General features: G+C 41.7%; 1 protein-coding gene across 1 annotated transcript in view; it reads left to right on the forward strand.

Annotated features, from left to right (window-relative positions):
- The window catches only part of DRC11 (dynein regulatory complex subunit 11), a 163715-nt gene that overhangs the window by 93897 nt on the left and 44394 nt on the right, over positions 1-25424 (forward strand). The window contains exons 8-11 of the mRNA XM_048870111.2: positions 7406-7549; positions 13833-13908; positions 20589-20695; positions 20930-21037. Coding sequence (XP_048726068.1) covers positions 7406-7549; positions 13833-13908; positions 20589-20695; positions 20930-21037 — 435 coding nt within the window. The remainder of the gene's footprint in view (positions 1-7405; positions 7550-13832; positions 13909-20588; positions 20696-20929; positions 21038-25424) is intronic.

A 25424-nucleotide genomic window follows, 5' to 3' on the forward strand; every position in this document is an offset into this window, starting at 1 on the left:
TACTGTGTTAATCTGCCATTGATCACAAAGTGTGGCAGACCCTCAAAACAAAGACTTTGCAAAGTCCATGGAGACCCACAGAATCTCACACATCATCTTGGATCCATTCCTGCAAGGTACAAATCCCTGTGGCTGCTTTTAAAGGTTTAAAAGCTTAGGTTTTGTGTGTAAATGCACATTGGAGTGTAAACAGTGTTCAAACATGCCTTACCAAGAGAAAACAAACTTAAAGATAGCTAAGGGAATTCATTTCTCAAATGGAGTGAATCCAAAGTGTTAACTGCAAGCAGCATGATGGGATTTTGAGGCTTCTAATTCTGTCACACTTAATGGAAATATTCCTTAACAGGAATATTCAGCATATAAAAGGACCTGTAATTTAGTTTATTTAAGCAAAAGAAGCATTAACAGGGGTCTGTACATTACATACAACAAATACAAGAGAAAGAATGGATGGTCCAGTTGTAGGGCACTAATCTGGGAGTTAGGCAATCCCTGCAATATCATAGACTTCTTGGAGGAACTTGGGCAAGTCACTGAGGGTGGGATTCACAAGGGGGGTTAGGCACTGCAATACCTAGCTGTTAGGCACCTGCTGCCTAGTGGAATTCACAAGCCTGAGTTCAGGTCCGGGATCCTTGTACAATGCATGGAGACAGGGATTCACATGGTGAGCAACCCAGTAGGAAATGCCAAGGAGAGGGGTATGGCCTAAGCCCCACCCCTCCAAAGTAGTTAGAAGCCTCTCTCTACTTGGAATTCACAGCCATAAACCTCCTGGAGTTAGGTACCTAGGCCAGGTTAGTGGCTTTTCATGAAAAACGAGGGGGGAAGGGGGGAAATAATGTGGAGCAGGGATTTGAATTTAGGTCTCCCAGGAGAGTGCCTCAACCACTGGGCTATGGGGTATTCTGGGGCAGGTACCTCTCAATCTCTCCTGTTGGAGCTGTTCTACTATGTATACCTAATTAAATATTCATTGGGCCCAGGAGAGTGAATGGAAGTTAGGCATTTTTGGAAATCCCACGAGGCACCTATTGCATCTTTAGGCACCTAAATACTTTTGCAAATCTGGCTCTTCATTAATTACTATAAATCTAAGTTCCACATTTAAGAGGTAGATTGCCTTTCTCAGGTGCCACAGCAACATTATTTCCTACCCCATCTTATTCTTGGTTCATTGGTGGTATCAGTCAATGAAGGGATGAGAAGTCCAAGGCAGGTCAGGTCTTCTCATCAAGAAGGATGCCAAAGAGATTTACATTTAGGGAGCAGAAAGTCTACGCCAAATATCTGTTTGGCCAGTTTCACCTTCAGGAAAGATGCTGCCTTTAATCAACCAGTTTCCTGAGGATTAGTGGCTTAGTAGCACATTAGCATTCAAGCAATTTCTACAGGTGGATTTGGATTTTCGGACACCCTGACTCATACACTGGCGTCAGCAATTTGAATTGGTACTCCTAGCTCAATTTAAGGGAAGGAGTACTTGTGGCACCTTAGAGACTAACCAATTTATTTGAGCATGAACTTTCGTGAGCTACAGCTCACTTCATCAGATGTTTTTCTGTACAAGTTTTTTCATGCAGTTGATAGATTTCCACTCCATACGGCTAAATGCAGTGCCTTGCATAATGACAGGTTTCAGAGGAACAGCCGTGTTAGTCTGTATTCGCAAAAAGAAAAGGAGTACTTGTGGCACCTTAGAGACTAACCAATTTATTTGAGCATGAACTTTGCTGTAGCTCACGAAAGTTCATGCTCAAATAAATTGGTTAGTCTCTAAGGTGCCACAAGTACTCCTTTTCTTTTTGCGAATACAGACTAACACGGCTGTTCCTCTGAAACCTGTCAATTTAAGGGGTTTGCACGGATTTAACTACAGCAATTTAAATATTTATTTTAATTAAAACTGATGCAACCTGAGTAGTCAAGGCCTTTAGGCCTGTGTGGAGGACCTCCTATTAGAAAGGGAAGGTCTTTTCAGCCTCAAAATGGACAAGACACTAAGAAAAATGTGCCTCTAGGTTTCTGGGACTACTTCTGTCTTTCTTTTCTGGCCTGAATCAATATCTTCTATCAAGTATCAGAAACCTTACCTGGTGTTTTCAGGTTTCCAGCATCAATCCCAGAAGAGGAGGCCTTGGCAACATCAGAAGTGGAAGGACAATCTAAAACATTTCAAGAAAAAAGAAAAGGAGTACTTGTGGCACCTTAGAGACTAACCAATTTATCTGAGCATAAGCTTTCGTGAGCTACAGCTCACTTCATCGGATGCATACTGTGGAAAATATAGATGATATTTTATACACACAAACCATGAAAAAATGGGTGATTATCACTACAAAAGGTTTTCTCTCCCCCTCCTTTAGTTATCAGTCAGAGGAGGTGGAAGTAGTTTGGACTTCTGGAATCGTACTACCACTTCAGTTAGGAAGAAATATTGAGTACCTCTGTTGGTTTTGGATACAACAGCCCAGCTGGGACAATAAACACCCATTTTGAACTCTAGTCATTCTGTTAATCTATCCAGAAGAATGAAATGCTTCACTGCTTATAAACGCAAGATATGACTGAATGGTGCTTGGGGTTTAAATTACCATATTTAATTAAATGTAAGATACTGAATGCTTGGGGAAATCCGCTAATGAGATTCCAATGACTGCAATGTATAGCCATGTCTATTTTCCTCCCTTTCTTTCCGCTGTGAGATCTTTAATGCATCTTTAAAAGGCATTCTTCAGAAAATATATTTTACTGTTATAGATGTTTGTTTTAGCCTTAGAAATATTCTGTCTTCCCTATTTTATTTTTTCCTGTGTTGTCAGCATTTTTAAAATGTATTTTTGCAATTAAACATCAGTGTCACAGAGCTTGTATTTCATCATTACCACTGGTTACCTGACATGAGAATTAAATCTCCAACATTATCTATAATAGGAATCGGCAACCTTTGGCACACAGCCCATCAGGGAAAGCCGCTGACGTGCCGGAACGATTTGTTTACCTGCAGTGTCCATAGGTTCAGCTGATTGCAGCTCCCACTGGCCATGGTTCGCTGTCCCCTGCCAGTGGAGACTGCGGGAAGCAGCGGCCAGCACATCCCTCAGCCAGCGCTGCTTCCCTCAGCCCCCACTGGCTGGGGACGGTGAACCGCGGCCAGTGGGAGCTGCGATCGGCCGAACCTGTGGACGCTGCAGGTAAACAAACCATCCCAGCCCACCAGTGTCTTTCCCTGATGGGCCACGTGCCAAAGGTTGCTGATCCCTGGTCTATAAGTATTATTCTAACATTCTATACAGTTCCAGCCATCTGGGACATTACCATTCATGATGGGAAATGTCATCTTCTTCCTTTGAGTTTCATGCTAGTCCTGTTTAGGGTGACCAGATAGCAAGTGTGAAAAATCAGGACGCTTTTTTTTTCAGGCATATATAAGACAAAGCCCTTTGTACTGGGATGTATGGTCACCCTAGTCTTGTTATAAGGGACTAGCTTACATTACCTATGTTGCAAACAAAAAAAGCAAGACCACTGCAAATAAATGCTTGATTGTGATGACTCATATGTTTGTTCACTTTGAAATAACCTGCTTTTCCTTGATAAATTTGAGCCTTAATACCCTCTCTTGGGATGAATTTGTGTATGAACCTGTCTTTGGTACTTCCTATTAGGATTCCTCCTTTTTCCTGTTTTTTCCCTTAGAATCATAAAATTATAGAACTATAGGGTTAGAAGGGACTGCAGGTGTTATCAAGTCGAACCCCATGCCAAGATGTAGGATTTGTTGTGTCTAAACCATCCAAGACAGATGGTTATTCAACCTTCTTTTGAAAACCTCCAATGAAGGAGCTTCCATTACTTCCCTACATAGTTTGTCCCATTGTCTTACTGTTCTTACAGTTAGGAAGTTTTTCCTGAGATTTAATGTAAATCTTCCATGGTGTAGTTTGAACCCATTCCCTCTTGTCCTGCCCTCTGTGGCAAGAGAGAATAATTTTTCTCTGTCTCTTTATGGCAGCTTTTTACATATTTGAAGACCACTATCATGTCCCCCACATATAGGCCTCTTTTCCAAATTAAATATAACCTTTCCTCATATTGCTTGCATTCCATCCTTTTCATAGAATCACAGAATATCAGGGTTGGAAGGAACCTCAGGAGGTCATCTAGTCCAACTCCCTGCTCAAAGCAGGACCAATCCCCAACTAAATCATCCCAGCCAGGGCTTTCTCAAGCCTGATCTTAAAAACTTCTAAGGAAGGAGATTCCACCACCTCCCTAGGTAACGCATTCCAGGGTTTCACCACCCTCCTAGTGAAAAAGTTTTTCCTAATATCCAACCTAAACCTCCCCCACTGCAACTTGAGACCATTACTCCTCGTTCTGTCATCTGGTACCACTGAGAACAATCTAGATCCATCCTCTTTGGAACCCCCTTTCAGGTAGTTGAAAGCAGCTATCAAATCCCTCCTCATTCTTCTCTTCCACAGACTAAACAATCCCAGTTCCCTCAGCCTCTCCTCATAACTCATGTGTTCCAGTCCCCTAATCATTTTTGTTGCCCTCCGCTGGACTCTTTGCAATTTTTCCACATCCTTCTTGTAGTGTGGGGCCCAAAACTGGACACAGTACTCCAGATGAGGCCTCACCAATGTCAAATAGAGGGGAACGATCACGTCCCTCGATCTGCTGGCAATGCCCCTACATATACATCCCAAAATGCCATTGGCCTTCTTGGCAACAACGGCACACTGTTGACTCATATCCAGTTTCTCGTCCACTGTAACCCCTAGATCCTTTTCTGCAGAACTGCTGCCGAGCCATTTGGTCCCTAGTCTGTAGCGGTGCATGGGATTCTTCCGTCCTAAGTGCAGGACTCTGCATTTGTCCTTGTTGAACCTCATCAGATTTCTTTTGGCCCAATCCTCTAATTTGTCTAGGGCCCTCTGTATCCTATCCCTACCCTCCAACGTATCTACCTCTCCTCCCAGTTTAGTGTCATCTGCAAACTTGCTGAGGGTGCAATCCACACCATCCTCCAGATCATTAATGAAGATATTGAACAAAACGGCCCCAGGACCGACCCTTGGGGCACTCTGCTTGATACCGGCTGCCATCTAGACATGGAGCCATTGATCACTACCCATTGAGCCCGACAATCTAGCCAGCTTTCTATCCACTTTATAGTCCATTCATCCAGCCCATACTTCTTTAACTTACTGGCAAGAATACTGTGGGAGACCATGTCAAAAGCTTTGCTAAAGTCAAGGAATAACACGTCCACTGCTTTCCCCTCATCCACAGAGCCAGTTATCTTGTCATAGAAGGCAATTAGATTAGTCAGGCATGACTTGCCCTTGGTGAATCCATGCTGACTGTTCCTGATCACTTTCCTCTCCTCTAAGTGCTTCAGAATTGATTCCTTGAGGACCTGCTCCATGATTTTTCCAGGGACTGAGGTGAGGCTGACTGGCCTGTAGTTCCCAGGATCCTCCTTCTTCCCTTTTTTAAAGATGGGCACTACATTAGCCTTTTTCCAGTCGTCCAGGACCTTCCCCGATCACAATGAGTTTTCAAAGATAATGGCCAATGGCTCTGCAATCACATCTGCCAACTCCTTTTGATCATCCTTGTCACTCAATTCTGGATCCTTTCCAGTTTCTCTATATCCTTTCTAGACATTATTTACCAAAACTGGACACAGTACTTTAGCTGAGGCCTAACCAGCGCCGAGTGGAGCAGTACTATCAGCTCCCATGACTTGCCTCTGTTAATGCAACCCAAAATTGCATTTGCTTTTTTCACAACAGCATGACATTGCTGACTCATGTTGAGATTGTGATCCACCACAACTCTCAGATCCTTCTTAGCAGTGCTAAGACGCTTTGGAACAATGTATTTTTGGAATGAGCAGCAGTCCTAGATTTCAGCACACTGCAGAAGAGTTGTAACAACCAGATTAGAAAGCCATGATCTCCACCAATTTACACTGGACAGTAGGAACACTGTCAAGATGGAGAAAACAAGCGAGGTGATTGTCCAGGGCAAGCCTGAGGCAAGGCCCCAAATGATTCCTGGCGTCTCTGGGAGTTCAGCTCGGAAAGCACGGGCCAGATGCCCCTTTTTCACCTGAGAGTTCAAATAGGGGGATGAAGGGAGTATGGAGGGTACTCAGAACCAGTAAAGAAATAAATATAGGGGAGTGGGGAAGAGGAACTATTAAAAATGAAAAACATGGGGACAGGAAAGAAAATATAAAGGGAGAGAGAGGCTCATAGAAAGAATGATTTAGAAGGCAAAGAGTTGCATATAAAACGTATGCATAAGAGTGGGAAATAAAAGGGGGCAAGGGGAGAGAGAATGGCATAAAGAAACAAAGAATTAAGACCCAACACCTTTACAACTAGTAAAATATAATGAGCCAAGTCCTTAGCCGTCAGAAATTGGCTCTATTGATTTTAACAGAGCTATACCAGTTGACAATCTGGACCTCTGAGTTTACAGTCCTATATAGTGTTTGGCTTCAGACAAATACCATTTCCAATATTCAGCCAGATGTTGAAGCTAGACATCCACTACATCCCTGAAGGAAACATCTCAAAATCCATCTATATAAAACCAATCTGCTTTGGAAACACTGAGCCAGATTCTGAGGCGAGTCCAAGACTAGAAGGGGTCTATGCATCTTTTTCTTGCTTCTGGGCCCACTGATATGTTATGGCTCTGGGTGGAATTCAAGATGTTTCAGTCTATAAAGCCCTGAATGGTTTGGGACCTAGTTACCTCAGAAATCACCCCTCTTCTACAGTATATTGCCATCGCTGATATAAACAGAAATTCTCGAGCTGGAGCTTCCTCAGTGTAAATGAAAGGGAGCGCCAGGCAGGGTGTTCTCAGTGAGTGGTGCTGTGCTTTAGAACTTGCTCTTTCAACCCCCTGGGTCTGCCAAAACCTAGATGTGGTAGCCTTCTGGGCACACTACAAAACCCATCTTTTACCTCTCTTCTCCAAGGCTGTTGTAAAGGGAGTGGGTTGAGGTGGTTACATTTACGGGAAATCATTTGCTGATTTTGTGGTTTTAACCATTGAGGTAGGTGTCCAGAGCACAGACTGAGTGCTTACCATTACATTTTTGACGTGTAAAATAAATAAAATCGGTCAATTTATACTAACTAACAGCCATTTAGCAATGGGTGACTTTTTGAAAATAGAGATTAAATAATGAAAAAAGCACAAGAATGTGAAACTGAAGGACGGAGAGAAATATCAAATCATGGCCCATTTTGAAAGTGAAAATGTATTTCAAGTAGGCAGAAACATCCCTTATCCTGCTTCCTATGCTTTAATATTCCTTATATTTAAAAACATAAAGATAATGGTATGTGTTACTTTGACTCTCTCCCAGGTTGCTGCTGAGCTGGCTGCTAAAGAAGAAGAAGCAGCTCTAAAGAAAAAAAACAAAGAAAAGGGGAAAAAGGAAAAAGGAAAAAAGAAGAAGAAAGGGAAAGAAAAAGGGAAAGGAAAAGAGAAAAAAGGAAAGATGGATACTGTAAGGCATTTTAAAATGTGAATTTGTTCAGTAGTTTGTTAAAGCAGCGAAAGCTTCAGGCCTGTGCAAACCATGTGGCATCACTGGGTTTCCGCGTGTAGACAAACTTGACTTGCCACCATTGCTTCAGCCTCACTTACAGGAGGGTTGGAAGTGGATGAGATCCTCATGCATCTTACTTTGTCTAAGTTTGATGGCCATGGAGACATTATTTAGGCTTCCAAAACCAGAGGCTTGGGGTGGGGGTTTGTGAAGCTGCCTGTATCTGTGGCAATAGCTGGAGGACATTTGCCTGTGGAATGTTGATGTGGGAGGATTGACTCCAGGGGTATGGATGGGAAAGAATATGCTTAGAGGCTGTTACAATGCTTTAAGTATGATGTGTTCTCCACCAAGCACAGGCCTCTTTGGGTATATCTATACTGCTATTCCAAACCTGCGGCTGGCCAATGTTAACTAACTCAGGCTTGCAGGACTCAGGCTAAGGAACTGTTTAACTGTGGTATAGACAGTGCTTAATTTGTGCCAGGGCTTGCCAGGACTGAGCCTCAGGACCTCTAGGCTTCGCAGTTCATAGCCCTGGCACTGCTGGGCTTGCTGCATCAGTTATGTATGTAAAAATATTGCTGAGCCCCAGCACCTCTTTCATAACAAATTAAGCACTGGGTATAGACATTCAGGCTTGGGCCAGAGCCCAGGCTCTAGGATCCTGCCAGGTGGGAGGGGTCCCAGAGCTCAGGCTCCAGTCCAAGTCCAAACACCTATGCTACAAACTAAACAGCCCCTTAATCCTAGTTCCACAAGCTTGAGTCAGATGGCACGGGCTAGCCAGGGGTGTCTAACTGCAGTGTAGACATACCCTTGGTGTGCAGATGACAGAATGCTGGCTATCACCCAAGCATGACCTCTTCGGAGCATGGATTACTGGGCAAAGTTAGCCACCAACACCCTTTCACTCAAGAGGTGGAAAGACCAGCATTCTGCCTGCCCTTATGTATCCAAACACTGTGAAACAGGCAAACTCTCTCCCTGAAGCTAACATTTTACCAATCCAATCTGCACACTTGCTTATATTTCAGACTAATTTTTAAGTACAATTTACTATCTGAAAACCATTTATTTTATAATTTAAACCAGTGTTTTGCGATTCATAGAATCATAGAATCATAGAATATCAGGGTTGGAAGGGACCCCAGAAGGTCATCTAGTCCAACCCCCTGCTTGAAGCAGGACCAATTCCCAGTTAAATCATCCCAGCCAGGACTTTGTCAAGCCTGACCTTAAAAACCTCTAAGGAAGGAGATTCTACCACCTCCCTAGGTAACGCATTCCAGTGTTTCACCACCCTCTTAGTGAAAAAGTTTTTCCTAATATCCAGTCTAAACCTCCCCCACTGCAACTTGAGACCTTTACTCCTCGTTCTGTCATCTGCTACCATTGAGAACAGTCTAGAGCCATCCTCTTTGGAACCCCCTTTCAGGTAGTTGAAAGCAGCTATCAAATCCCCCCTCATTCTTCTCTTCTGCAGGCTAAACAAACCCAGCTCCCTCAGCCTCTCCTCATAACTCATGTGTTCCAGACCCCTAATCATTTTTGTTGCCCTTCGCTGGACTCTCTCCAATTTATCCACATCCTTCTTGTAGTGTGGGGCCCAAAACTGGACACAGTACTCCAGATGAGGCCTCACCAATGTCGAATAGAGGGGAACGATCACGTCCCTCGATCTGCTCGCTATGCCCCTACTTATACATCCCAAAATGCCATTGGCCTTCTTGGCAACAAGGGCACACTGCTGACTCATATCCAGCTTCTCGTCCACTGTCACCCCTAGGTCCTTTTCCGCAGAACTGCTGCCTAGCCATTTGGTCCCTAGTCTGTAGCTGTGTATTGGGTTCTTCCGTCCTAAGTGCAGGACCCTGCACTTATCCTTATTGAACCTCAGATTTCTTTTGGCCCAATCCTCCAATTTGTCTAGGTCTTTCTGTATCCTATCCCTCCCCTCCAGCGTATCTACCACTCCTCCCAGTTTAGTATCATCCGCAAATTTGCTGAGAGTGCAATCCACACCATCCTCCAGATCATTTATGAAGATATTGAACAAAACCGGCCCCAGGACCGACCCTTGGGGCACTCCACTTGATACCGGCTGATTCTGTAGATAGTGGCCATGTTTTTTCAATTCACTTACTTAAAATGACCCTAAAGTATGAGCTCTTTTCACCTCAAGTTGTTTGTAGGCCAAATTATGTTTTTGCTAACAAAACTACTAGAAAGCTATCCTCCCTGAAGGCTTTGAAAGGTTGAGATTCTGTTGCTCCAATGAGCTTTTTTCAATAGCAGGTTCATGGAAGAACACACCAGACAAATGATATGCCAACCACAAGGTTGTGATGGATTTTAGCTGCATTGTCTTAATTCTAAATCATGCTGCGCAATCAGAATTTTTGACTTTTGCTGTAACAGCAACTTTTGTTGCTTGTGAACTTTCTAGAGCATTTTCGTTTTTTGTAGATACCATTAATCTTTAATCTTTTAGTGATCATTATCACTGAGTGTTAGGAGGAGGGGACTCTTGAGGCCCAGACATTCCCTCACTGTAAAGTCTTCTGAAGAGAAGTTATATGTTTAGCTCTAACTGTGGGACACTCACATAACATGAAGACTAGGGTTTCTTAGGCAATGTCCATCAAGCTGTCTGAAACAATAGAAACAGCCGGCCACGAGACTAAACTAAGTGAAATAAATAAGTGTCAATCTTTCTAATTTAGAGGTTATCAGATTCTGACACTGTAACGTGGGATCATCCATTTACAGTATATTGTAGGTAGCTGTCTTTGTATGTCAAAGATACTAAGTGGATGGTCTGAAGAACTTTAAATGTTATATAACCTCCACCTAAGGTAATTTTTCAAATGAGTTTTTATCTGCAAGAAGCCGCAAAAGTACATTTTCTCAAACTCTTGTAGACTCATATTGAACAACTAATTACAAAGGGATAGTAGCTGTGAGAGGATATAAGTAACCTTCCTCAACTTCTGCCCCTGCACATCACCACCTACCTGAAAGGGGGTTCCAAAGAGGATGGATCTAGACTGTTCTCAGTGGTAGCAGATGACAGAACAAGGAGTAATGGTCTCAAGTTGTAGTGGGGGAGGTTTAGGTTGGATATTAGGAAAAACTTTTTCACTAGGAGGGTGGTGAAGCACTGGAATGCGTTACCTAGGGAGGTGGTGGAATCTCCTTCCTTAGAGGTTTTAAAGATCAGGCTTGACAAAGGCCTGGCTGGGATCATTTAGTTGGGGATTGGTCCTGCTTTGAGCAGGGGGTTGGACTAGATGACCTCCTGAGGTCCCTTCCAACCCTGATATTCTATGATTCTATGATTTTACACAAGCACCAGGAAAGTACAGCCTCAAATAGCTGTACTAGACTTCAATAGGTGAAGGGTAGATCTATGGCCCATCCCCTACTGCTCCTTCCAGGACTACTGAGCTATCAGGATACCCGCTGCATCCTGCGTTACTAAGTCAGAATGCCTCCACTGATTCACACTGGTACAGAGCACCTCTGCACTGCCCTTCCCCTCAGTGCAGGACACAATATAGCCCTAAGAGAAGAATCAACTAACAGTCATTGTATATCTCAACCTAAATGAGGATTTAAAGGCATTATTAGAATTACACTGGTTAAATGACGATATCATACAGAGCCATGCAATCTAGGATATTAAGCAGTTCCCTTCAGCCTGAGAAGCATTTACCAATATGTCCTTGTGCTGCTAACTGAGGCCTTGCTTCTAATTCCCCCATTCTTCCTAAATGGCCCTCCCAAAACAAAGCCCTAGTATGTCTGTGTCCTGGGTCCTTCCACATATGCTGCAAAAATGTAACCTAACAATACTTCAGTTTTTAAGTCACCCAGGAAAAGGTCAGGAGGAAATAGCTTCAGATCCACTGAACATTCTGAGCTAGATCTGAGCTTCAAAGATTGCAGTGAAATTCACTCCCCTGACTTAAAAACCCAACTTTCCAGTCTTTCATGAGGTAAGGTGATTGCTTTGTATCCCTCAGTAGATAAACAGCAATACCAAAAATGTGTCACTGTCCTCTCACAGCTCTAGTTGAGTCTTGGTATGAAATTTTGAAGATCTGTGAAGAAACAACAGTACAGAACTATGGGGGCTTTATAATTTTTTGTAGCTCTCCTCTCTTCTGATGCCCCAGCCTCTGTAAAGTAATAATCAAGGCCATTATTATCAGGTGTTCTGTGGCTCATTGAGATAGAACAAAGAGAACATTATTCCCTGCTTGTAATACTGAAAAAAAATCATCTTGGAATGGTTCAGAAGTATTCTGAAAAGTTCTAACAGAAGGACCTTGTTAAAATAAGCGTAGGCTATAAGTCATAGTGACGCAGTCAAACAAGGCCTTGTTCCTAGTTCAGTTTTTTAAGAAAACAACATTATGATCCCAGAAGGAGATTTAAATATTCCTTAAGTCTGATAGTGATCTTTAGAAATATGCATTTGATATCAAAGTAACTTCATTTTCTTCCCTGTTAAGTGTTGATGTGATTTCCCATTGGGTACTAAGAAAGAAATAACAGAAACCTAGCACAATATAATCTCTCTTCACAAGCCTTTTATTTCTGCGACTTTTCAAGACATATGTTGAACCATTTGGAACAATTTAATATAGTAATATACTGTGTACTGACCCCTGCTCGTAAGACATAAATATGGTGGTGGTCTCTCTGCAAATTTCATCCAGCCATATTGAGTTTAAAGCAACATTCTGCCATCAAGGAGATCCGCAGGCAGAACCTCTTCACTGTGACCAGGCAAATGTAGCCAAACAGCACTGTGGATATCAATTCAGATTCTTCACAGCCTCGAAGTGTGGATTTCCGAATGCAGATCAGTCTGTGGAAAGATTCAAACACATGCTTAGTGTTCATCCAGCTGTTACCCCCGTATCTGTGGCTGGATTAAAACTGGTATTATCGGTTCAAGGTGCCCCACCACAGTTCACACTACACTGACTCAGCTATTCTATCATCTGAATGTAGGGAAAATATCAAGAAAAGAATTCCTTTATCTTTCTAACACTGTATGAAAAACACTGACTGCTAATGTAGAATTTAGGCCCATATTTATTGGAGCTGTTCTCTATATACTGAATTATTTTGAAAAAAAAAATCTATTTCAATATGTTGTATATTTGAACTGTATTGGCATAGAAATACTCTTTACTTCAACGTATAAAATCAGTGACGTTAGCCATCAAAATGACTGCTTTGCTTATTCCTAAGGATAAAAGAAATAATGAATATACATGCACTATGATGTTCACTGGCTAAATAAATTAATGGGGAGCAATTGAGTTTTCACGCTTCACAGCAATATTTGTGTCATGAACAAAATATAAATGTATGTCTGTTATAAATGCAACTTCTAATCATCTAAATGTCATTTTGTGTAAAAAGTTTGACTTAAAAAATTAAAAGCAATGCAACAGGGCTGGCCTGATAGTCTAAATGCAGTATATCGCATACTGCAGGAGATCCAGATATGGGCCCCAGAAATCTCAGCCCCTGCAGAAGGTGGGAGTGCAGCAGAAGCAGCAGAGAATTTGAGTTCCACCCTTGAATCCTCTTGCTTGCATTATTCTTCAGCATACCCCTCCAGCCAGTCCTCACCACCTCCTTGTCAAGTCATGCACTCTACTGATTAAAATTCTTTCATGCCTCCTTTCTTCTTTTGCCCCAAAATCACCTCCATGCCGTCTCCCAGGCCATATTCCCTGTACCTGCAATATCCTTTATGATCCTTCACAGCACACTTCTCTTCTCAAAACCCATTTTTTTCCTCAAACAATAATCCTCTAATTGCTTAAAAACAATCCTTATTTCATGACACCAAAGTGCTTAGCACATTGTGAAGAAGAAAAATGATTGGAAGGTAAATAGATTGCCATGCTCGAAGGTCCCATCTACACTACAAAAGCAAGGTAGTTTAACAACTTTTAAATTAGTGTGACCCAACTGGTTTTGAACATGAACTGCCCCAATCTCTGTGGAGGAAGTTCAACCATATGATCAGCTTGAAAAATATGATTTAGTTCAGGGGTCTTATCCAACAAATTTTCACCAAATAACTTTTTGATAATCACTTGTGAATTAAAACAACACGTGACCCCATTTTTCATTATACTGTCACCCTGTGTTTTTAATGGCTCTCTATCTCGTGATTAATACAATGATATTCTATATTTTCTTCACACAGGAAGAAGAGGAGGGATGGAAAATGGCTCCTAGTAATTTCCTCCCTATAATGGAGGAAGGAAACAACCGATACAAAGGTCAGTAGAGGGAGATAATTATCATAGTTGGAGCATTCTCTAATTAAACTTAGATTGGATGCCATCCATGTCACATCAAACTAAAGTATGGAACATTACAGAAGTGCAAGCTTTAGACAAAGTAAAATTTGGAAGGAGATTCCTCCTGCCCCTGTAATTTATTTTTGACCTTTCTGGTAACATTAGGATATCATAAGGCAAGGACCAGATTCCAGTACCCTTACAAGCTTTTGGCTCCGATCATATAGCTGACAATATGCAATCAAAGCAGTTGCTCTCACAATAGGTGCAATATCAGGGCCATACTCTGTGACTAGATGCTTTGAATTCAAGGGGACAGTTATTAAAGCGAAGTGCTACTCAGTGCAAGGAAAGGTGGCAGAATCTGGCCCAAAGTATTTGTAGTGCTTCTGTAAGTGCTTTAATTTTTTGTTATTTTTATTTCAGAAAAGTCATCTGTGCTTATATATAGTACTGACTGGCCACTAAATGGAAAGCCCTATCTAGCAGTTGAGCTTACAGCCACATTCCTTAAATTTCTTACCCTCTTTGCCCTCTCATTCACTGACAAGGCTGTTGATACACACTCTTCCACACTAGAGTTGGTCAGCATTTTCTGAATGAAAAGACTGGTTCTAGAAAGAGAGCTTTTCAAAATGGAGATTTTTGTCCAAAAAGCAGTTGATTTGAATGTTTGTGCTTCCTGCAAAGATTTTTTGCAACTTTTTTTAAGTCAAAACCATTATTCAAACAGACATCCCATTTTGTTGTTTACAGAAAACTCAGCTTTTGGTAAATGAAAAATTTCAGCAGCATTTTTGATAAAAAAGAGAGTTTGAAATTTTCCGGTATTTTTCGAAAATTTTCAGCCAGCTCTGTTCTACCCCATCCTCCACACTTGTCCCCTTTTCCCCTCTTCCCTATCCAAAGCTCTGCAATCCATACCCTAACTACTCAAAGGAGCTAGCAAGGGTCTGTTTACACAGCAAAGAAAAACCCGTGGCTGGCCAGCCAACTCAGGTTCACGGGGCTTGCGCTGCAGGGCTGTTTCATTGCTGCATAGACTTCTGGGCTCGGGTTAGACCCAGGCTTTGGGACACTCCCAACCTACAGGTCCCTAGAGCCTGGGCACCAGCTCAAGACAAGAAGTCTACACAGCAATGAAACAGCCGTGCAGCCCAAGCCCAGTGAGCGTGGGACAGGTGCAGGTTTTTCTTTGCTTTGCAGACATACCCCAGTACTCCCCAACCAGGACGATCAAGAGTCTCTTGAGGTAAGAGGCTGAATTGGAAGTATGGTTCATGAGCCATAGTGTAAGGCCTCAAACGTGCAAATAAGCTACAAGTATCTGACCTTGGAAAGCTTGAGACCAAACTCTGAAGTAAAGGTTTTGAGTTTCGCTGTCACTACTTCCATGCCTATGCTCCTCATGAGAAAGTTATTTTTTTTTAATCTCTTCTTCTTAACACTCTACAGTCAGTGTTAAGTGACTTGCTAAATTCCTCGCCTGAAATCCTTTGTTGTTATGCAGTCATTCACATTGAGTTGCCTCAGGTCAGCTGTGGGAAAAACAAGTTATCAATTTGAAAATTAGTTGTAATCAGCAGAGTACTGCCCAGCCTCTACCTTGTTAACTCATGGAATTTCTTTTGTAAATTATAAATCACAGAGAGTTGTTTCATGGTAAGACTCAAAGGAGGGCTCAAAGCCCTTGAATACACACATACAGCTCCCACTGAAATCAACACGAGATTCACAGATGTGAGAACAGAAGAAATTGCTCCTTAACTTGCAAGGAATGTCTCATGTGTGCTGCTAAGCATGTTTGGGGCCACTCTGGGTCTTGTCCTTGCATAGGCACAAAATGGAGGCAGAGGGCACAAGCAGTGCCTCCCCATCCTGCAACAACAATGGGACTCCTTGCACTCAGGGCTAGCAGCGCTGCCGACACCAGCCTCTGCATAGGGGGCAGGGAGAAGATGGGATGGCTCCACGCTGGCTAGCACTGCCTGCCAGGCTTGTGGGGGAGCATACACAGTACTCCCTTAATGACCCCTGAGGGCCAAAAGGTGTCCTGGCACTCCTTCTGGGACAACACAGCTCCATGCTGCCCCAAATACTACTTGTTAATCCCCCAGAAATTGTGTACATTGATTGTCTACAGCTGTACTGAAAAAATTCCTCAGCTACAAGTGTAAAAGGTAGAAATACAAAATGGCATGCTCCATTCACATATATTTGTAAGTGGTGTGTACATCATTGGAGAGGTGAGGGAGGAGTTAAATAATTTAAAATATTTACGTTAATATGCATGGTTGGATTAAGAGTACTGACTCCGTGATATGGATGGGATGTGGGGAGAGAGACTTCCCAAATCTCACAGCTAGCCCTTTCAAAAAAATGTCCATTTATTATTACTTCTGCTTGAGAGCTGATGGGGCAAGTTAATTGTCAAAAGTGTAACTAAAAACAGATGTGTACATGTTGCCATAAATTGTATATGTAGCCAAGGTATGTTCCTTCTTAAATCCTCCCTAACAGGATACACTTGTAGGGGCTCCAAATATGTAGGTTTAGAGTCTTGATAAATTATATGACACATTGTGACTACACTATGCACTGAAAATATCTCCAGGAGCACTTAACAGTGAGCTTGTGTAAGCAAGAGACACTGCTAGAATCCATTTGGGGTAAATTGAAACTACAGCCGGGGATTCAGATTTAACCAATATTTAGCACATCCAGAAATCCTTAGAGAGGGAACAGTAACTCCAATGAGATTCAAAGGATAGCAATGGGTATGTCCAAGATGAACATATTCACAGGAAAGTATCCAGAGCTGTTCAGCTTTGCCTCACTTCTTTTATCTGTGCACTTGTGGATTGAGACTATCTGAACCAATATTCTGGGTATTATCACACACATTTCACTGCTTTTTAATAAATTATTAATTTCTACAAACTGCACGTCCCCCACCTCATTTACAACTAACCTTCACAAACGCCTGTTGGGGATGGTCTAGATAAGATTTAGTCCTGCCATGAGTGCAGGGGCCTGGACTAAATGACCTCTTGAGGTCCCTTCCAGTCCTACGATCTATTCTATGATTCAGTATAGTTTATTACCTAGCTATATCCTTCTACAGATATGCATAATGTACTCTACCTTCACTTAGTATGCTCTGCAATTCTCATTTAAATTACTACTAGCCAAAAATGTACTGCTCACGTGTGAAGCGCAATTTTTCAAAATCTCAAGAATCAAATCAGATAGATGGTAGAGTGACTCTGAAAAGGCCATAATATTTTAATATTGGATTTTTTTTTCACTCTCCCCTTGCTTGAAAGTGCTTGACTATTGTTTATAGACATTTTGAAGAAAACTCACCTTTAGCAGTGAATAAGCCTAGAAAATTTCAATCTAATAAGTAAGCATTATTCTGAGTGACCAAAAGCAGATGCCTACAATGGAAACGTTTAGGGAACCTTAACTGTAAGTGATAGCCACTTAAAACATATTTTACACACACACACACACACACCATGTATATATGCAATCTCCTCTTATGTTGTAGTAAGAGGAAAGCAACCTCGTCCAGAACACCGTGAATGTACGGCTTGCACAACTTCAATTGTGGCACAAGCAATAATTTGTTCTTGTGATATTCTACCTACTAAAGGTACTTATGTGGCCCCTCTCTCTGAGCACCTCATATTCTTAATGTATTTATCCTCACGAGACCTTGTGGGGCAGGGCTTGTACCTTCATTTTACAGGCTAAATGATTTGCCCAGGGTCACACAGGATGTTTGTGGCGGAGCAGGATTGACTCTGGGTCTCCTATAGCCCATCCCATCCCAGGCCTCTAACCATTAGACCATGCTTCCTATATGTTTGACAGTGCTGTAAGCTGTGGTGACATGACTTCATGTTTATCTTACGTTGAAAGATCTCAAACCCTGTCCCCAAGCAGTTAAACATTTCCATAAGAGTGTGACGATTAAGCATCCCCCTGTATTGATCACTGGCTGCTCTCTGCAATGAAAATATTAACACTAAATAATGTTTTGTACATTAAAAAGGCTAAGTTTTCTGAGTCTGAGCAAGTGCACTGTAACTGCTGATGCTGACAGCCGTGTTAGCCCAAAGGGCAGCCTGCTAGCAGCCATATAAAGACAGAGAAAAAGGATGAATCTCGAGAAAGCTATATGCATTTCAAAAAGAGGTGATTCAACTGCATGTCACAAAAACATGCACGCACTCCCATAGGTAAATGGCCCTATATGTAATTGAACACCGTGCACTTTTGACCACTCAGTGAAAACAGAATGTCCTTAACCTTCCGACCTTGCTTTAAAAAGAACTGAGAAACATTTTTTGATCTAGAAAAAAATAACATAGCATCTAATATCTACAAGCTACTGATCTATCTTCTAAAATTAGAGACCTCTAACCTAGTGACTAATTTAGTCCTCAGCAGCCAGTTGCCAAGTAATATCAATAAAGCCTATTGGCTAAGATGCAGGAAGGAGGCTTTGTCCGGACTTTGTGATTTGTCCGGACTGCCTATTACCCACTAATCCATGCACAGAATGACAAACAATTATGAAAAATAAAATAAAAAGTGTGGCTCAGTCTATGAAAAATAAATACCTAAAGCTTAATGCTCCTGTGAAAACATAGCACTTGCAACCTGTTGACCCAGCCAGGAAAGTGTTTAAAAATTCACATCTCTTCTATGTAATATCCCCTTTCCCCAAGGCTGAAATTCCAAACTAGGGTAACCCTGGGGGACATGCCTTCTAACTAGGGCAAGTCAACCTTTCCCATTGAAATATTATGTGGCATCTGTCATGTTATTTGACAGGCCTGGAGTCATTTAAAGAAATTGACGTCTATACCTTTGTGTTCCTTTCCTTATTACCAAAAATCCACTGTCCTCCTTAATCGTTACCATTTTTAGTTATAAAATTAGGACTCTTCATCTGCAAAAACTATTCCCTATATGTAAAAGCACACAAACTTTGCACATAATTGGAATCCAAGAGAATTCTCAGAAGCAGTAGATAGCAGCGTGTATATTAACTAGACTAAATCTTGCATGATCTCCTGTCAGTGCTATGAATATCTTTCTCAGTTTATAGTGTCTTAGACACTGCAGAGGGTAGTGAAAAGAGTAGTCCATGAAAAACAGCTTCATAAAGGAGTCTATGTTTTAAGGTAGAAAACTGTAATTTTAAATCATCTGGAAACTGAATCAGTGCATACTGCTGGAGATAAGCTGTCATTATAAAGATACTACCAGGGTTTGGAATGTAGGGAAACTCGAGGTATGGAGTTGTCCTTTTAAAACTAATTCGATCTATTGAAAGAGGAGATAAGCAGTTTCGCTTGCTAATGTGTCTCCTTCGTTAATACCACAGAATTCAAACAAATATAGGGCTTTCCAAATTTCAGTTTACTTTTCTGGAAAACAAAAAGTAGTTTTCATTCAAAATAAAAATATTCACAAAGTAAAATCATTAGGTACTTTATCATAAACAGAAATTTTGCCATAGACTTGCACTTCTCACTTTCCTTCCCTCAAATGTAGTCTGCTTATTGCTTGTGTTTGACCCATGCAACATTAAAAAGTAGTGATGTAATGTCAGTTGGACTACATGACTCTTTTTTGGAATCTCTCCACCGCCTCCCCCTTGCCTACTATATAAAGTTCAAACTTCTTGCCCTCACCTTCAAAGTTCTGCCCAGCTCTGCTGCACCTGTATGTGCTGGATCCAATTTTCATCTTGTTCCCCTTTGTCCCACAAATGATGCCAGCCTCACTGCCCCCTCCATCTCACACTCCCATCTTCATGCCTTCTTCTATGAGGTCCCTTATGTGTGGAATGGCTTCCCAAGCCAGTGGTCCAGGCCCACACCTCATCTTCATTCAAATTACTACCAAGACTCACTTCTTCTGTGAGGCAAAAATATTATCCCACATCAGTCAAATGCCCTCACATTCTATTGTATTTAATACAGCATTGTATTATATAATTGAGCAAGGAAGAATGAGGATGATGAGGAGTTAACGTTTTAGATTAACCTGTGCCTCTGGTCCCCCAACTTGTCTTATCTTTTCTGTGTAAGTCTTTTAGACTGTATGCTCCTTGGGTAGGAGCTATTTTAGTGACTTTCCCAGGCTACATTTTAAAACTTGATACAGTAAGCAAGAGGGAGTCAGTGGAGGGATTCCAAAGTAAAGTGACATGGTCGAACTCATTTTATATCATTACTCCTTAAGGTTGCAAGTGAAAAACATAAGCTCTAGGGATTAGGACTTGCAACCTATAAGTAATAATCTCAATATCCATTACTATCCCCCTGAAATCCAATACCAAACTACAGTACAAGGCAAAGAAGGTTAACCTTGCGTATCTCAGAGCCTAGCACAATAGTGCTCTGATCTTGCTTGGGGTCTCTAGCATCTGCTACATACATATAATTAAGTTCCGATGAAGTGAGCCGTAGTTCACGAAAGCTTATGCTCAAATAAATTTGTTAGTCTCTAAGGTGCCACAAGTACTCCTTTTCTTTTTATATAATTAATAATAATTTCATCCTGGTTTTTTCAACAACAGCTAGAAAAGCAATGTCTTCTATAACTTTTTGCCCCCTTTCTTTGCTTTTGGATAACAGACGTTTGGCAGAACAGAGATGAGCAATGGAATTTCCCCCAGGAGTATGACCCAGAATTGATCAAAGAGGAGAAGCGGAAAGAAGTGGAGGAGGAGATCAGAGTGCAGGTGTGCTTACAATAATAACAAGACATTTATAAGAATGGTTCTTGCTGGCATGGCTTTCCCTGTGGCTATAAGAACTGGCCCTGACATCTAGACCTTGGATCCATTTGGAGCTGCCCTGTCCATTCTTTTCCTTAAATGTTTGGCTGAATATTTGTCCTCAGAGTGATTTTGGTTGCATGGCTCCAGCATGGAAAAACTAAGAAAAAAAACTGAACCTTGTGCCTGTCTGAATAGGTTGATGAGCTGATGCGACAGGAACTGAAGAATCTGAAACTGGCAGTGGACAGAGAGAAGGACAAAAAACAGAAAAAGGGGACAAAGGGGAAAAAAGGTGGAAAGAAGGTGAGTGCAGCAAAGGAGGAGAAGCCAGCATGCATCACAATTCGCTGCCCCTAAATACCAAGGAAGATCTCCTACCCCCATTAAAGTCAATAGTGAAACTCCCTCTGTGAGTGTTTGGTGAATCTTAGATCACAAGAGGTCAAAACCACCTCACATGTAAGCTGATTTCTTAGGCAGTTTTGTTTTGTTTTGTGTTCTTTGTAGTTTTTTTAGATTTCAGTGTTGACCAACCCTTACACTTTTTATTTTATTTTACGTTTTAGGACCAGGCAAACCATTCTCAGGGAACAACCCCACAATATTGATCTGATTTTCAAGAGTACTCTGAAACCACAGCTCCAGCTGAAGCCAACGGAAATGGAGGGTGCTCTGAACTTTTGAAAATCAGACCATATATTCTGAGCCTGCTTGATCCAGATTAATATGATGGTCTTGTAATTAAGGCATGGGATTGGGAGCTAGTAGATTTTCCATGGACTGAGTATCCTCCATTCAGAAAGCAGGTCCCTTTAAGTTGTCTCCAAATGGACACCCAAAAACGAAGACAACCAAAATCACTAGTCACTTTTGGAAATCTTGGTCTAATCAGTCAAGTATCTGAACTGACTGACACACAAATGTGTGCATTTCAGTAAATATTATTTAAATGTATTCTGCTAACCATTGGAGAATTTAAACCAAATTTATTTAGGAAAAGGAAGTATGTTAGCGGCATAAATTACTTTAGTGTATTTGACCCATTAAAATGCAGCAAATATAGCAGTACTGGAGTCCTAAAAAACGAATGGTTGGAATGCAGGGCATTGGGAGGCCCCAGGAGGGAGCGGGGGAGCTAGGAGGAAGGCAGTAGAGGAGCTAGGAGAGGTCCAGGTCCAGTGAAGCAGGAGATTGATTCCCTGCAGTTGTCCTGCCCCCCACCTCTCCTAGCTGTGCCTGACTCCTGCTCCCCATGGTGTGTTCTGCTGTCTGAGTGGCCCTGATACTCGGCTCCCAACATCTCCCACCTCACCTCTATGCTCCTTTGCCCGCTCCTGGCTGTAGTGTCCCCAGCTCCTTCTGCTGACCCACTGTCCAGCACCCCCTGTTTGGGCCTGCCAATGGCACTTGATGGCCTGACATGCTGCAGCTGAGAAGGGAATGCCTGGCCCAGATCCAAGGGAAGTGCCAGAACACCATTCCAGCTCCTAAAAAAGTACCAGAACAGCATTCTGAAATGTTCTAGTACAACTTGAGTGCTGACATATAGTGTTTACATGTAGTTCACAGCATTACAGCATACAGAGAACTTCACAATTGCATGTTCCTTTGAATTGCATGCGCACTTTTATTTTACCCAAGAATTTAAATTCCAGATAACATTTGTACAACAGGCATTCAGCATTTACAGATGGAATCAGCACTTCAGTTTAAAATGCTAAAGGCAAATAACAAACCCTAATCTTGTGCTGAAGTTTCACTCTTGGAATTGTTTGGGCATGCCAATACCTTTATCGGCAGCACTTCTACTTAGATCCCAGCCCTTTTAGAAATTTAGAATGCTCTTTGCACCTGACAAAAAAAATTACAAGGGCAATTTAATAAAGCTAGGTTGAGGCATCTTTGAAAATTTATATATGAATACTATATGGACCCAATTTAAAAAATGCCGGGGTAACTTTGAAGAGAAGGAAGGCAATGCACAAAAATGCACATGCAGTTAAAGTGACTCAGCACACAAAATGGATAGTTGCATGGACACATGGCAATTAAGACACCTCAGTTCTCATTTGTGTACACAATATCCCACAGTTCATACACACTGAGTCACTGTAATGAAGCATATGGACCTTAGACTGGATTTTTGAGAATTTGGATTTCTGAAATTGGCATAATGTAGACTAGGAGCAGTTAGGAAGCAGATTGCCAACTTGCTGATGAAGAGTACTTAATTATTCAGTAGTAACCCTTCTTTTTGATCAAGAGCCAGTGTTGGCAGACCCATCCAGTCCTTTTCCTAGAGGAGCCAGGGCCTCTGAAGCAGGTGATACAAACTAGGGAATGTTTGTAGATTTCATGGTGCCAGTGAAGACTAAGTGATGCCAGACATAAAACAATTTTTTCAATAGGGGTTGTTGGGGCACGCTCCATTTTTGTGAGGCCATATTTCTTGAGAATTCTTACTGCAGCTTTTAGAAAGATTTTTTTCTATTTGCTTTACAACTACCATTCACTGCAAGCCCACCAATCTTAGTGCTATTCCTCTTTGGCACTAGGGAATAGACACACTAGGAATTGATGTGCAGGTCGAAAGCCCCATTGCAGTCTCTATAGTGGCATATTAGAATAAGTAGTCAGAGGTTAAAAAAAATGCAAAGAATTAGAAAAAAAAAAAGCTCTCAATCCATCAGGAAAAACTCCTGCCATAGATCATTCCCAGAATTCCCTTTTCCGAGGCAGCTCAGCTTTACATGTGCTGAGATGTGTAAGCACCATTGAGATTGAACTCTTGGGAAGGCCACTGTAAGGAAATGGACTGTTTCTCACTGTCAAACTGTTTAGCTGCATATATTTTTTTTCCCATTACAGCAAAGGTGCCCTTAAATATGACCTTGGATTTTAAAAGTTTGATTCTTTCAGACATCCCATTAAAATCCAGAAGGAAGCTGTCAGCCCTCTTAGTTCACACAGTTTACCTCTAAGCAGAGCCTTGCCATTGATTTCAGGACTTTTAAATACCATTTAGCATTCTAAAAGAAAAATGAGCAAAAAACACTTACATTCCCCCAGAAGATAACAGGCTATTTTATCCCTTCTGTGGAGTTACACCAGGGTTTCATTTGGCCCAATAGTTCCAGAAGGAACCTAAATATTCACCCGCTGCCTCACAGACAAAGAGCAGGTGGATTAGATTTTGGAATATTAGCCATTAGGCTGTGAGGAAAATATATCAATCAGCTGGGCCTGATGGGTAAGAAGCCAAATCACCTCTTATTCTGGGCCAGACTCAGATACCCTTCTCAGGCTAAACAGCGCCTTACTGCATAAGCAGTCCCATGAAAGTATTTTATTACTGTTAAATATTTATACTAAAGTAATACCCAAAAGCTCTCATCAGGATTGCGGGCCCCATTGTGCGGAGTGCTGTACAAACACTGAAGAGAGATCATTCCTGAGCCCCTGAAGGGCTTACAATCTAGACACATCAACAAGTGGAGGATAGAGATGAGAATGCAACATTCAAGCAAATTAATCTTTTGAACAATTGATCCAGCTTAATAGTCAAATGGATTGAGGGTTGGGTTTCTTTAATTGGCTGTAGAGGTGGGGAGGTGGAAAAAAGGCACAGTTGCACCTTGTCATCTGTGCAGCCATGATGAGCAGACTAGGTTTGTAAGCAGCAGGGCAGAGGTGAGTTTTAAGGATGGATTTAAAGGAAGATACTGGCTGTTTTAACTTTATCAGGGAATTTGCCCCATGCATATGGGGCAGCATGGGAGAAGCCATGGAGATGTTTGAGAGAAAAGCTGACTGGTGGATGGTGCAGGCTGGGAACGCTGGTAGAGCAAAGGCAAGAGTCAACATTATTAGGATTCTAATAGCCCCATCCTACGTAGCTGCCCTAGTAATCTGAAGACCTTAACAAGGGGTAAAATTTTCAGAAGTACAGAAGTGACTTATTGAAAACCCATACTAAATAGACTTGAGGTGTGCCAGTCAAGCCCAGAAAAGAGGAAGTTGTGGTAATAATGAGGGCTTTGGCTGCATGGGCAGAAAAGAAAAGCAGGATTTTAGAGATATTGTGTAAGAAAAAGTGGCAAGCTTTAGAAATTGGGACTACCGTGGAAGAAGGTGCTATTCAGTGCAAGTAAGGGTATCAGAATCTGGCCCTCTATACCAACATAGCACACTTGCTGCATACACAAGTCCTGGCTTTGCCTTCTCCCCTTGGTTTTCTTATTTCATGGGCATTTATGCCTCACAAGTCATGTTCTCTAGGCACTGTTAGTCAATTCTTACCAATACTGTAAACATTTGTCACAAATTCATTGAACAAAGATCAGGAAAAATGAGCAAGAAACTACTGTAAAGTTTGAGGAAAGAAAATGGCTCAGATTGTGTGTGTATGTGTTACTTGTATCATATTTCTAATATAAAAGGGTTTCATAATTGATCTCTGACATAACACATTGGGTGGCAGCACACCACAGTAGCATTAGCCAGAAAGACTGGAGATACATCTAAGGGCTTGTCTACATTGCCTTGCAGTTCGGACTATAGGGGTGTGAACAGCAGTGCACACCAAAGTGCTGCACTGTAACTGCCCAGTGTGGTCATCGTGGGCATGAACTAAAAAGTTCATAGTTCCCGTTAATGTAATCCTCCTTCAGACAGGACTACCTTGTATAAA

The sequence above is a fragment of the Caretta caretta genome, chromosome 11 (assembly GCF_965140235.1).
Source record: "Caretta caretta isolate rCarCar2 chromosome 11, rCarCar1.hap1, whole genome shotgun sequence".
Classification (NCBI taxonomy): domain Eukaryota; kingdom Metazoa; phylum Chordata; order Testudines; family Cheloniidae; genus Caretta; species Caretta caretta.